Source organism: Protopterus annectens, chromosome 16.part0, assembly GCF_019279795.1.
Source record: "Protopterus annectens isolate FY-2018-M chromosome 16.part0, PAN1.0, whole genome shotgun sequence".
Classification (NCBI taxonomy): domain Eukaryota; kingdom Metazoa; phylum Chordata; order Ceratodontiformes; family Protopteridae; genus Protopterus; species Protopterus annectens.
Window position 1 is genome coordinate 677,688,667 of NC_056750.1, and position 16,053 is coordinate 677,704,719.

At 35.7% G+C, this 16,053-nt stretch overlaps 1 protein-coding gene across 1 annotated transcript in view; it reads left to right on the forward strand.

Annotated features, from left to right (window-relative positions):
* The window catches only part of CACNA1B (calcium voltage-gated channel subunit alpha1 B), a 3,578,581-nt gene that overhangs the window by 1,843,258 nt on the left and 1,719,270 nt on the right, over nucleotides 1-16,053 (forward strand). Inside the window, exon 9 of the mRNA XM_044058770.1 lies at nucleotides 14,184-14,299. Within this exon, the coding sequence (XP_043914705.1) occupies nucleotides 14,184-14,299 (116 nt within the window). The remainder of the gene's footprint in view (nucleotides 1-14,183; nucleotides 14,300-16,053) is intronic.

The following is a 16,053-nucleotide window of genomic DNA, read 5'->3' on the forward strand; positions in this document are numbered from 1 at the left end:
GAATTAAAAAATATCAACTCAGATCTAAGTATATCAGCATAAATGGTGGTGGTAGGTGAAAACCGGTTAGTTGATCTAATATGACACATTTATCTAGCTACCAGATAAGCTACAAATTCTTTGAAAACAGCTTGTTTCCTTACCTCTCATTAAAAAATGCTTTGTCTGCCTCATAAAATCTTGAATTCAGTAATTGTTTTTATCTCTACATCCCATTCTGGAAAATTGCTACACTCATCTACTACCTTTTATGTGAAAAAGTGCTTCCCTTTCTCTTGTGCTGTCAATCTTGTAGTTTATAGCTGTATTATTTTTCTTTCCATTGAAAAATTGTACCTACATGGACTTTGTGGGGTACCTCTGAGGTGTGTGAATGTTTGTCATACCCACTGTCTGCATCATGTCTTCTGAACTCTATATACTAAACACTTGTAATCTCTCTACTTACATGGCTTCTTGAGAAAGTACTTTACCATGTTTGTTGCCCTCCTCTAAACTGCCTACTGTCTCTGTAGATGTAGTTTTGAAGAGGCACTCTCCAGATGTACACAAATGCACTAGATGGGATCTTAATGACTCTGTCACCCATAATATCTTTCTCATATGCTAGTATCTTACAACAGTTCTCTTTTTGTTTGTCACATTGTCTGCTTAACTTTACATCTGATATGCGTATCACAGGTCTATTTCCACTCTAACATTTGCTGCTTATTCTTATTCAGCTGTGCATCCCCTTCATGGATATTTGGTTGTCTGGATTTTAATGGTTGCACTGAATTTAAATTGCCATGTTATAGTCCACTCCTCTAACTTTGCAAAGTGGGTTTTCCTCCGTTCTGCTTTCTCACAATTCTTAAAGTTACCAGCAAATGGCAAGTTTTCATTACATACCTGCTGCAGTATTACATAGAAATGGGAAAGTACTGAGCAGAGTATTGAGCCATGTGGCACTCTGATGGTTACCATCTTTAATGCAAGTGGAGTCCATGTACTCTGATACTCTTTATTCTTTTGCCTAGCAATTGTTTTATCCCACTGTGGGGTAAAATATGAAATGTCTTGTTAAAGTAAATGTTAGCGAAGTCCACAGCCCCTTTTGGATCTAAAGCTGTCGGTTAACCATTAAGAGAGCAATCTTGAATTAATTGTCCACTGTCTTCCATAATTTTCAAAATAATTTCTTTCTTTGTCTTTCTGGGATAAAGCCTTGACATGACCCAGATGACCTGGATTTGACTAATGGCCTATGAGCTAGAGTATCCATAAGGGGAGATAGAACAATACTGAACACAATTCTTATTTACAAAAGATAAAATATATTAGCAAATTAATTAATTGATCCAAATAAGTTTCTTAAGGTAATTGGACCAGGTGTACCAAATTTTAAAATCAATAAAGCTTCCTTAAATCTGAACTCTTCCATAATATTTGTTCCTTTTTAATTTTAATTTGTACCAAAACAGATGAGTCTTTTCTGAGTCATAAAATGCATGCTTAGATGATGAGAGCAAAATAGCCTTATCACCCATGATTCATTCAAGGGAACCTAGCTATAATACGTTTGACAAGATTTATAAGTATGAACCTCACTATTCTAACCAAGCCAACCTTGCCCTGACTCTCGCGCACGCGCGTACACACACACACACACACACACACACACACACACACACACACACACACAGAGTCACCAGAGAACTGCGCAATAAACCAGCCATCAGCTCTGAAAGCTATAATCTACCTTGTCCTTTTCAACAGGATGACTGGCAGAAGTGAGTAGCACTGCTAACCAACCAGTAACATTTCAAGCTGCCACACGTTTGCTGTTTGTGTCAAAACATGATATGCTATCTGCAACAAATTGTGTTCTGAGTAACTGTTTATGTAAATAATGATATTCTGCAAGAGCATATTAAACACAAAACTAGTGGTACACTGGAGCAGTTAAAGCTCCCAGATATCGTACAGAATTACAGTCAGGATTCAGTCATAACCATTTGCTATATATTCACAAAATGGACTCAAGTAATTTGTCCGCTGAGCTTCATTTTCAAAATGAGTTTCAAGAATCTAGCTCTCAAAAAGCATATTAACCTGATTATGATCAGAGCCCTAGTCATAATCATCTAGATTATGGTCATAGAAGGCGTATCTGAATACTTATTCTTCATATTCCTTACACGTTGTAATCTGCTTTACTAGAATAACTCAAGTTACATAGGCAGAAAAATAGAGAGTATAAACATATCCAGTGCAAAACCTCATTCCATTAACAGGCTATCAATGACTACAGGGTCACACATTTTGCAGGTGATAAAAAGGGATTTGGAGAAACAAAAATGACAGTGTAAAGTTTATTCTGGGTTCCCAAAATTATAAACAGAAGAAGATAGGAGAGTATTAGGAGAGTATTAGAGGAAACAGTAAGTGATAAGCATACCTCCCAACTGCTATGATTTATGCATAGCACTATGATTGTTGGCCCTTATAATTATCCTTACTGTTCTTAGATCTACTGATGCTTGTCCTAAAGTCAGACCTGTTTTTGGGTATATACCTTATTAAATAAATGATTAAATAAACAAAGCCTATGCAGAGAGTCCGTAGCTCTATGTAGAGTCTAGTATGCTAAGACCTTGCATTGTGAAAAAATAAAAACTTGTTCCTCTTTCTGACCCTCTACTATGATTTTTAATGCCAAGAATTTGAGAGGTATTCATAGGTTCATAGATTAATAGATTATTACTAGGCTAACTCCCCTTGTGGGTCATTTTAAGCCTAGCCAACTACCCCATGTGAGAATCAAACCGTGCACCTTGTGTTTGCAAGGTAAACACCATAACCATTATGCCAACCTCCCACCTAGATAGGTATGGTGATAACACAAAGCAAGGTTTGAAGAAGACAAATGAGGAGGACAGAAATAAGATACAGGAAATTAAAGAAATATCTGTTACTGTAAGAGGTAGTATAGAAATGAAAGAGGAGAGGGCATACTTAAGATAAAAAGGAACTGAATGAGTAGTTGGGGCCATGGTAATGGTGAAAAAAAATCCATGAAAACCATGTTAATTAAAAGTGACTGGACTTGTAGCTCTGAACTTTCCATCCCCAAAATGTGAATCAAATTGGTAAAATGTAGAACCCATACAAACAAATTCCTAACAATTTCAACTAGGAAGCACATAGGATAGTTAAAATGTATTATTTTATACTTATAAAAAGCTGTTTTAATGAATTAGTGTGATTCAGTCTTATTTACATTGGATATCGGTTACAAATTTCTTAACACTTATGTATTTCAGACCCTTTCATTGTGGAACAATGAGGACACTGGACCTTTAACAGTCAAAATGAGGAAAGGTCTAGATACTTTTGTACACCTGAGAGGTATAATCAGGCTGGCATGTTACGTAAATGTAACATTTTTCTGTAGAACAATTTCTAACCCTCCTTCTTGCAAGAGGTTTCATCTCATTCACCTCTGAACCTATCATCTGTGGGATCCCTGCATGCTGGGTCATGGGAAATCTTAACCAGAATGACTTTATTCAGGTAATACACATTTTGTGAGTTAAACCCCAGGTAGACTTGAGATGAGAATCTAGATAGTGCTGGAAAGAAGCACTATGGCCATAAAATATCTATGACTGTTTATTAAGATGGCAGTAATTTAAAATTAGAAATGTGGGGGAATTTTGATGCCATCTTTCACTGTGTAGGGTTTTTTTTAATCTTCTTACAGCCTACCCCATGTTGACTGACAAATTTAGTACTGCACTAAGTTTTATACGACAGCTTGACTAAGGTACCATTTACAGTACAAAACATAAATGCCATGCAGAAAATAGTAATTCTGAAACAGACACCCACAGCGACTCGTGTCATTCTGAGTATGTGTGCTGTATTTTTCTAGATACACGTTGCCTACTAGAACAAGATTAGGACTGTGCACTGTCTTGAACCATCATTTTTGTGAGTTACCTATGACATATCCCAAACCTTACTTCCTGACACCACTGATATTGACTGTACTCTGTCTGCTTTTCCAATATGTAGTGATGTCAATGACCTTGCAGCCTAACTCTGAGAAGTATGTAATTATGAAATAAGGTGGAGTAGGCGACAAAGTTTTTAACATGCTTTCATGACTGAAGCTGTAAGTAGACTAGAGATCACCTAGCTGTAGTCAAAGAATGAAAAATTGGGCAAATAAAATGACACGGGCATGTATTTCTGTCTGGCATCTTTGTTACTCTTAGAGATGTATGATTCACACTGAGAAATCTGCGAAGTGCTAGGACCACAACAGCAAGATGTCTGTATAGAAGTAGGGCATGGCTGTGAAGTACAAAAGCAACAAATCAACATTATCATGCTGTCTACCATGAAGGAAAGAGGATGGGAGGTGTATGTTCATTGTTGCCTCTGCTTTAGGTCACTACTGCCCCCCCCCCCATAATTATCGTGCTTGTATATCTCCGTATTTTTATTTTTACTTTCTTCATTATGTACTTAGCAGAAGTAACACAGTGCCTATAATATTATTTATTAATTATTTCTTCTTTACTGGATAATTGAATTGGTCCAGCCACAACTGGGGTGCATGAGCACAATTTTTTGTAGCATTTTACAATATAGTATATTATAGTATGAAAGTTGCATGTTACAGTATGGAATGTTATAGCATGAGAATCACATGTTACAGTATTGTATGTTATAGCATGAGAGTTGCATGTAACAATATGGTATGTTATAGCATGAGAGTTTCATGTTACAGTATGGTATGTTATAGTATGAGAATTACATGTTACAGTATTGTATGTTATAGCGTGATGGTTGCATGTTACAATATGGTATGTTATAGCATGAGAGTTACATGTTACAGTATGGTATGTTATAGCATGGGAGTTACATATTATAGTATGGTATTTATAGTATGAGAGTTGCATGTTACACTATGGTATAGTATGAGAGTTGCATGTTACAGTATGGTATATTATAGTATGAGAGTTGCATGTTACAGTATATGGTATGTTTTAGTATGAGAGTTGCATGTAACAATATGGTATGTTATAGCATGAGAGTTTCATGTTACAGTATGGTATGTTATAGTATGAGAATTACATGTTACAGTATTGTATGTTATAGCGTGACGGTTGCATGTTACAATATGGTATGTTATAGCATGAGAGTTACATGTTACAGTATGGTATGTTATAGCATGAGAGTTACATATTACAGTATGGTATTTATAGTATGAGAGTTGCATTTTACACTATGGTATAGTATGAGAGTTACATGTTACAGTATGGTATATTATAGTATGAGAGTTGCATGTTACAGTATGGTATGTTTTAGTATGAGAGTTGCATGTTACAGCATGGGATATTATAGTATGAGAGTTACATTGATGTCATTGAGATTGTATTAATGAATATGAAACATCACAGCATGGAACTTACATCAATGTCAGTGAGTTTTAATTACAGAGATAAAAAATAAGCACATATTTGTTCTACATTATACATTCCACCATTAGGATTACATCAGTGTGAGGGAGCTTTGTTTCAGAGCTTGCATGTAATTATACAAATACAATTGAATACACAGGGCACTTACTGTACCAACTGATCTGGGGGGTATATCAAAAAGATTCAGAACTGTATACCAACTTTCAAAACTGCTGCTCTCTACATCAACAGCAACCTGTTGTCATGTTGTGCACCTACCTGGCATTTGGTCACAAAGTGTGCAGTAGTACCAACTCACATACAGGGCTGTAGCTAACAGTTTTAATTTATACATCATCACATCCGAGTGACGTTTCCAGGTGCATCTGCAGTTAACTCCTACTGATGCCTCTAGGCATCAAATATTGCTTATTCATATTTGCATCAATAATTCTAAAACCATGCTATGTACAAGGTTTTAAAAGATTTCATCTTAAAGCTTACACAATGGCAAACTCAACTGCATTAATATTTTACCTCTGTTTAGTGCAGGTAAATAGATATTAATTGTTGTTTTTATGATATTAATTTATATAGATATAATTCTTACATTTTTCTAAATATTTCAACATCCAATTAACACAGACATACCTCCTTAGTCTCATATGAAAGCTCTCAGCTGGATGAATAAAATGTTGTGAACAGTATGTGTGTAACTTGAGTGGCTGCTGAGATATTGTAAGTTGTTTACAAAATATTACAAATGTAATAGTTACTGTGTCTTATAAAATTCGCTTTAAGATTTAGAACCTAAAGAGTAGTACCACTATAAAAAATAGTTTGTGCTGAATAGTTTGACATTTATGCTTCTTTCTTAACCCATATGGTTCCAGAAATATGAACATTTGTTTGAAATGTTTGATTAGGCTTGTATGGGCCCTAGGGCCGATAGCCTAAGTAACCTACCTATGTGAGGACATAATTTGACTCTGTCAAAAAGCTTAGGCTACGTCCATTGGAATTTAAACTGCAGACTTCCTGAGGTCCATTGGATATGCTCTTACCACCCCAAAAAAACTGTAATCAAATAAGGTCTTTCCTTGTGGTAGAATCCTACAATATCATAACTAATGATATATCATAAATATATTACCAATTAATATAACTGAAAATGTATAAATGTAATAGGAATTGCTTCAGCATCAGCACATGATAACCTCAGAAGAGTGGTTATCTGCACAGTCACCTTATTATATAGTTGCCACAAAGCATGTCACTACTTCCCCCTGGATATCAAATATTAAGAAAAGATAGACTTTATAAGAAAGGGGGAGGCCTGGCATTACTATATCATAACCACTTAAACATAGTACCCCACCCAAAAATCATTCCCACTTTCAATAATATGGAAATCCTATTAGCATAACTATTTTTCAACAACCATAAACTATTGCCACCATCTATATTCCTCCAGGTTCCAATATCCCAACACTGGAAGACTTTCTATCATGGTCTAACCACTACATTTCAAATGAAACCATCATCCTCGGTAACACTAATATAAATTGGCTTAAACTAACACAAAGCAACTCCACAAACTCCATCAATCTGTTCAAATTTACACAAATTATACAAACCCCAACACACACAACAAACAATCACCCTGAATCTGCCCTAGACTGAATATTGGTATCCCATCCACAGTACTACTGCAATCCCAACACCCTAAGTGACCACTTACCAGCCCTGATACACGGAATATCAACCTCCACTCCAAGCATTTATTCATATAAATATATCGGAAACCTAGCCAATTTTAGCCAGTCTCACTTTTGCAACCTATTACAAACACTAAACTGGAACCCATTGAAATATCTTCCCTTAGATGAAGCACTACATTATTTCAATACTGTCTTCCTAGATACCCTTAACTCCATAGCCCCCATAAGAGAAAAGAGAGTTAAACATAACCATGCTCCTTGGCTATCTAAATCAACTAAACAACTACTGATTAATAGAGACCGAGCATAGCACAAATGGAGAAAATATAAGACCCCACCCAATGAAACCGCCTTCAAAATACTGAGAAGCAAAGCAAAACAGGCCATTAATCAGGACAAAAATACTTACTTCTCTCAACAAATAAACACCCACAGTAATAATCCCAGATTTTTCTGGAAATCTGTCAATTCATTACTAAATCCTGGTAGCACCCAAAACCCAACTCCATTTCCAGACAAAAGCCCAGTTGAAATCAGTGAAATATTTAATAAAAACTTCGATATTATCCTTACATTAGTAAACGCAGGCAATACCCCGACCCCCATTAAACCATCCGTCATACCTCAAAGCAATATCAGCTCCATACCATCGTTTAACTTCCAACCTGTAGCAACCTCTCAAATACAAGCATTACTTGGCAAATTGAAACCAGGCTCCTTATCCGCTGATAATCTCCCCCCAGAATACCTCAAAATTAGTGCTAAGGCAATATGTTTCCCAGTAAGTATCCTTATAAACCGATCACTTGCAGAACACACAGTCCCCCAGCTCTAGAAAAAATCAGTGATCACCCCACTTCATAAAGGTGGAAACCCTCATGATCTATCTAATTTTAGACCCATTTCCATAATGTCCCCTCTATCTAAAATCCACAAACAACTGGTTGAATATCTAACCAGCAACAACCTACTATTCCCTTCACAACATGGTTTTCGATCATCCCACAGTACTATTACTGCCCTAGTCTGCTTCACAAATTACATCTATAATGCCTTAGTAGCAACCTACTTACATCAGTCCTTTTACTGGATCTGTCAAAAGCATTTGACATAGTCTCCCACATGAAACTTATCCAGCAACTCCACTCACTAGGATGCTCTGATGCCACCCTTACCTGGTTCATTAGTTACTTAGAAAACAGACAGAAATCCATAAAATGGCTGAATAACCTCTCTAGCTTTCTCCCAAATAACATAGGAGTGCACCAGGGGTCAGTCTACGGACCCCTACTATTCAACATTTTTATAAATGACCTAAATAAAGTTCCCTCTGACTGTACTACCATACAATATGCAGACAATTCAACCATAATCTGTACCTCCAATAACTTCTCTGACCTCCAAAAGTTAACACAAAAGGCCTTTACATCCATAGAACTCTGGCTAAACCAATCACAGCTATTACTTAACCCTAATAAATCCAAACTACTCATCTTTGCATCTAAACCTGTTCCCACAGACTTTACTATATTCTCCACAAACAAAACCCCAATAGAGTTAATAAATCAGGCCAAACTGCTAGAAATTACTATTGACAGAAAACTTGGCTTTGACTTGCATATTAATAATGCAGTAAAAAAGACTCACTTCAAATTAGGCAAACCTTACAGAAACAAACAATACTTAGACAAATCCATCCGAATAAAACTTTCAAAAAGTCTTCTCCTTCCAACCTTACTATATGGGTCTCCTATCTTCACCAATCTCCATAACTCTTTGCAACACAAACTACAGTCCTGTTATTAAAAGACTGCAAAATTCACATCAGTCCAACCAAATCGCACCCACCATTGCCAGGCCACTAAAGAACTAAGCTGGCTAGAATTTGCACATTACCTATATTACACACAACTTACCTTTGCCCATAAACTCATTTATAAACCTGAGTGTTGCCCTTCCCTGAAAAATCTCATTGAACTTTGTCCCATCCAAACATCTACGCTCTAACAACAAACACCTACTTAAAGTAAAAAAACCTAGTAAAAGAGCAGGTAGCTGCTCTACTCCCTTTCCATAACTAAGCTGTGGATCACCATCCCATCATCAGTTACAGAATGAGACAACATAACCTCCTTTAAAAGAAAACTAAAACATCTCACTGATAACCCCAACACATATCCGCAGCCTCCTTAATCTAGCAAAACTGTTTCACATAGCAAATATACTCATGTATATGTTATGCTGTTACACCATAGAAGTTATCCCTAATCTTTAGTATCATAGTCCACACATCAAGACAACCATCTTAACAGACTTTCTCTTTTCTGCCACTTTCTGCTTTTAATACTACCATTAAATATATGCCACCTATAATCTACTTATTCCCACTACTTAGCTATAAGATTCTAACCATATCTGTCTTACCTTTAAGTTTAACTCTCTAATTCTACCTTTCCCTTTTCCTACCCCCCCCCCAAAAAAAATGAGCTGTATTATTAAATATTTCTAACTGTATAATGTTCCTACATGCTAATGTTCCATTGTTACTGTATTGTGCCTTTTTACAACATATTTGCTGTTTAGTTTTCTGTATTATTTCACTTGCTTTATAATTTTGTTTCCTTACAAATTTATGTAATGATTTTCATGTAACTTGTAGCTTTTCTCCCGGGCCTCCACTGAAAATGGGTATCAAGCCCAGTGGACTTTCCCAGTCAACAAATGTCAATAAATAAATAAATAAATAAATTAATTAATTAATTAATTAATTAATTAATTAATAAACATAGTCATATCCCATCTTTATATACTGAAAATAGAGTTCACTGCATATTGTTAGCCTGTATATTTCATTAATAAATGCACTTTTGTTACCTTACTTATTTTAGGACTTAATATAGACTAATTAGTAATTATTTTATTCAAGTTAATTTGTGCTGTGGTCACTGAAAATGAGCATCTTTGGCTCAGTTTATCAGCTGACACAACCACGACCTTTCTTGGCTCAGAACCTGTTTTACTTTATTTATTGTATCTGTAGAAGGGGGGAGAGGGTGCCTACTGTTCTTGATCTGGAAACATCGTCTCTTCATAGATAGGTTTTACACTATAGCTTATATGATGCATTTCTTCCTTCACCCATGCTGTGATCCTGTTTACAGTGTAAAAAGGAGATATTGGGTATAGCAAGTTGTAATGGACAGGGACTGTAGGCTTTAACTTCAACACCACTGCAGCTGATATTTAATCTGCACCAGGACTAGCATTGTGGGGTTTGAACCTAACTACTTGTACTGATTAATATACAAAGTGCCATTAACCTTAAGGGTACATGAGAAATGTAAAATAATGACCAAGGCCAGTAGAAAAGAGTTTCATCATATTGGGTTTTACAAAAACCATGTTGTTCAATACTATAGATACACTGATGATTTAATATTTTTAGGTGATGGTAAGGTTAATGATTTTTTTAGGTGATTTACATAAAAATTAGTTTGGTTTACATTTTGATGAAGTACAAAGAGGTAGGAAGGTTATCTTCTTAAACTCAGAGTTGGAAGGTGTTGTAAATGTGGGGATGAAAACCAGAATAAATAAGAAATTTGAGGACGGCAACCATTTCTTGCATGGTAGGATCCATCATACCCCCCCTTGATGAAATCCTTACCTTATAGAGAATTACTCCCTATAAAAAGACACTGCAATGAACAAAAAGTTCTTGAAGCCGAGTTAAAAAAGACATGTTATCATTTTAAACAACGGTGCTATGATAGCTCCTGTATTCAGGATGCATCATATCATAAAGCATCTATTAATCAGTTAGTTCAGGATGATGGACACGTTATGGCCAGAAATTATAATTGGTATAATAATATTAGAGATGGATCTGGAAATAAAGGGAATAAAATTGTTTTTTGTTCCGGAGTATACTAGTTTTGCTGACATTATTTCTAATATTGTGAAATAATATTGGATTTTTTATTTAAAGATGAGTTTAGTCCGGTTGCTCCCTGATAAATTATGTTTCTTATAAGAGGAGCTGCAGTGTGAAGGATATGTTGGTTCATAGTTATTATACCACCGCGGTTCTCTATAGGAACATGGGTGTGGGAGAAGTTGGTACTATTCCTTGCAAGCATTGGTCTGGTTGTATAGATGTAACTCAATTTTTTGACAAAATTAATAATGTGATTTATACACCTAAGGAGCTGTATAGTTGTAGTACAGAAGGGGTAGTATATGCCCTGAAGTTCCCATGTAATCTTTTTTACATAGGAGAAACAAAAAGAGCATTTAGAACTGGGCTTCTAGAGCATTTGAGAGATATAAGAAACCAAAGGGTGGAGTATTCAGTTGCCATTCATTTTTCTTTGTGCCATAATGGGAATGAAAAACTACTTCAGGATGCCATATTAGAAAAGGTAAAAGTTTTTATGGATAGTGATCTAAAACAGAAGTTACTTTTTAGAGAGAGTTTATTTATTCCGAAGTATGGTACTCTGATCCTTAATGGGCTAAATTTAGAATGCAATTGGAAAATGCTTTTATAATGTACATGGATCTTGAATTTAATTGTTTTATTTGATCTTTTTTTATTTGTTTAATTGAGTTACTACTTTTATTGGTTGATTTTTGAATGCAGTGATGTATTTAATTGTTTTCTTGTGTTGTGTTTTTTTACTCTTGAAAGGGGCTGAGGCATTGGAACTTGCATTGGTTTGTGCACATTTTGTATTAAAGTTTGGTTCTTTTCGACTGGCCTTGGTCATGATTTGATATTTTCCTACTTGTGTTTGTTCTTTTTTTTTTTTTTTTTACAAGAAAAATGTACACTGTTGCCTTATGTGTACCCTTGCAATACTGAAAAGAACTTTACATTGTACAACTACAGGTAAGCGTCACACCCCAGCTTAATGACATTTTACCTAACTTTGACTAAGGCCAGTGCCTTCCAAATGAACCAACCAACAATAATTCATACTTGACAAGAATTGTTTTGCTCCTACACACACACACACACACACACACACACACACCTCGCCTTGTTGACTCTTGTTCTGTCTCTTCCTCTATCATACAATGTTCTGCTGCCACTAATTGGCAAAAACTAACAAAATAAGAATACATCTCAATGCTTACCCATAAAACAGGTCAACGATGAAATATATAAATGATAGTAATTAGTTCCGAGCAGTCACTCTTCAAAGGGTTGACACCATATTATTGAAAGGACACGTGAGATGCGATATACCCTTAAACTAAAGAAATACATTTCTACCCACAAATTTTTTAAATTTAAAAAATTTTCATTTGCTGTTCTTGAACATGTCAGTCTGGATAGAAGAGGCATAAACTACAAAACTACCACTGAAAAGAAAGAAATTGAATGGCAAGTGAGATTAAATGCAGACAAGCTCCTGGACTTAACGAAACCATAAACATCAAATGTTTCTTAAGTGAACGATAACTTGCCATTCAATAGATGAGAGGAAAGTATGGGGATGGAATGGTTAAACAGCATTTTTAAAGCTAGTTTTTAACTTGTTTGCATAATTTCATTGGTTTATTAAATATTTGAATTTGTTTAAATTAACTAATTTGAATATAGCTAAGTATTGTTTCTGAAGAAGACTATCTGTGGATGAAAGCATGGATTAACATTTGGTATGCTAAAAGTGCTGTGGTTTGTTGTATTGGTTATTTGTTTGCCACCTTTGGGATTTCTTCCAGTTTATTGGTTTAAATATGCAAATGGTACTGAACTTAACTCATTCTCTCCAGTAGAGCTCTTTTGAGTGTGTACCTTTAACTCTCAGTGGTTGTGGCTTCAGCAGCCTGTAAAAAAATAATGTTATCACCTTACAGTTCTAACAAATACTTATTGACAGAGGTCCTATATCAATACAATTGTGTTTGCCATCATATATGCTTCCAGATAAAATATTCTGATACCTTGTGTGTAACATGGTTTTGGAATTATTAATGCAAATATGAACAGGCAATATTTGATGCCTAGAGGAGCAGTAGGAGGTAACTGCAGAAATGCCTGTAGACGTCACTCGGCACAAGGAATTGAAAAATTAGCAGACCGATAATGCTCTGAAAATACTAACCTGGCTGCTATATAGTCTTCAACTGCTCTGCTCAATTGATAAAATGTCCTTATTATTTGGTTTTCAAAATCACACTGAATTCCTTACAGACAGTTGACCCAAAGATGACCTCTGTCCTAAGGGTATATGATCCAGGTAGATCTAGTAACTAAATTACAGTGCCTTCCTTAACTGACGGAGTTTAATCTTTATCTGGTTACAAAAGTCTCATATAGGATTTCCTGTGGTTATGTGCTTGATTCATATTTGGCAAATGCTTTCTTATTTTCACAGTTACATGTCCAAGGGGAATGGTTAAAGTTTGCAAGCCAGAGTCCACATTAGAAAATAACCTTTGACCCTGCTCCACATGTCCAAGAAGAATCAGACATTGCAAAGCAGCCACATTTGTGATGCATTGTTGTCCCTTATAAACTGAAATATTTCACAATGGCAAATGACAATATTATTTTCCATTTTACTCATTAATTTTTACTGAAAAGACACACACTACAGTTCTTTTTACTTTTATGTTTCAAGCAATTTATATTTTGTTATACATCTGATACAGCTTTAGTACAAAGTGATTTCTTTTCAAGCAATTTCCTTTAGAAGAACGCTAACGGTTTTATTATTACAGTTTTTCTTATACAAGGTATAAGAACATAGGTTAGAAATGTGAAGCCATTATCAGAAAAAAAAGGATTTATACATGAAGTTAATTTCTGAGCTGGCCAATTAGTATATGTACAAATGGACTTTGTCTTTTCATGATGCACTATAGTTATCACCCACAGCAATGAACAGCAAACCCTTGAGTGAGAGAAACACTGTGTGTTGTACTGGAGGCAGAAGATTATCCATGCAATTGTTTTTCAGTACCTTCCTCTCTGACTGAGTATTTTGGTTTCTTGCAGAGAGTTTGCAAAAGAAAGAGAAAGAGTTGAAAACAGACGGGCATTTCTAAAGTTAAGAAGACAGCAGCAGATTGAGCGTGAACTGAATGGCTACTTGGAGTGGATCTGTAAAGCAGGTAAGAATCGCATGTTAATTCTGTCTTTGTCCCTCTAGCCACCCATCCAGCCAGAAATACCAATGGCATGTTAACTCTGTCTTTGTCCCTCTAGCCATCCAGCTAGCAAAAGACACTCATGGGCATAAGTTTAAGGAGACCACCTTACATAAGTCATATTTAATGCCAAGTGGTATGAAGATTGTGAATCAGAAGCAATAATTTGCATTCTAATTGTAGTAATTAAGACAGTGAAGATAACCTTATGTTCTCTGGTAAAAGAAAATAAATCCTTAATGTCTTGTATGAATTTTATTTTGTTAACTAATTTTTGACTGTAGTGAGTAAACATTGCGTAAAGTTTCTTTACATATTTTATGCTATGTAGAAGCACAGACACTGTAACTTTCTACGTTTTTGTAAGGGGGTGCAGCTGTCACCTCCCTTAATGCATCAGCTTGAATAACAAAAATTAAATTTACCTAGTTAATTCACCTTGGCTGAAGGGCTAATGGGCAGCAGGTTCCCATATAAAGCAATATAAAATGGTGGTCTATTCTTATATCAGCTTACATAAAATCATATATGGTCATGCAATGCACTTGAAACATTTTGTTTTCTTCCTGGGTGCATTTATTGGTGGAATTATTTGAACTTTTATTATTAAACACTGCAGATGTTGAACCTCAGACTCATCATTTTTGCCACCTCACTGAATTACTAGAGAATGCTTTTGTACAATATATACATCACTGTGGTTATATATCTGATAATTTTGTTGCTGTAATAGCAGTATCTACTGTGCTTTTAGTATTTGTACTTGATGTGTTTTTGGAATCCATCATTGTAGCAAACATTTTAGTGTTAACTTACGTTCTTATGCTTGATACAAGTGTGGCATGTTTTATCTATATGGCCTCAGAACTGTTCATAATACTGTAGATGTGGCATTACCACAGCATTGTACAATGGGATAATGGCCTCTGAACTGTGCATGCTACCCTATCTGTGACCTTACCAAAGTCTTGTACAACAGGAGAATGGCCTCAGAACTGTGAATGGTAGTCTAGCTGTGACCTTACCACAGCCTTGTACAGTCTGAGGGTAACTTCAGAACTGTTCTTGGTACTCTACATGTGGCCTTATCACAGTCTTGTACAGTAGAAGAACGGCCTCAAAACTGTACATGATACCTTAGCTGTGACCTTACCACAGCCTTGTACAGTGGGATAATGGCCTCAGAACTGTGTATGATACTCTAGATATGGCCTTACCACAGCCTTGTACGGTGGGATAATGGCCTCAGAACTGTGAATGGTAGTCTAGCTGTGACCTTACCACAGCATTGTACAGTCTGAGGATGACTTCAGAACTGTTTATGGTACTTTATATGTGGCTTTATCACAGCCTTATACAGTGGGAAAATGGCCTCAGAACTGTGCATGGTAATCTACATGTGACTTTAAAACAGTTCGTACAATGGGAGAATGGTCTCCACATCGTTATGGCCCACTGCACATTATGCATTCCAGCATATTAGCCTTTTATTTATTTATTTATTTACTTCAGTTTGATGACTGGAGAAGTCCCCTGGGCCTGAAAAGAGCCTGTTTTCAGTGGAGGCCCCGGGAGAAAAGTTCCAGAAACAATAACAAACATATTAGCATATACACATACAAAGCAAAGAAGTCATACAGCTTTATGCAGCATTTTATAGTAAAAAAAATAATCAACATTCTACAATAATAAAAATAAAACCTAGCAACTGTACAGTC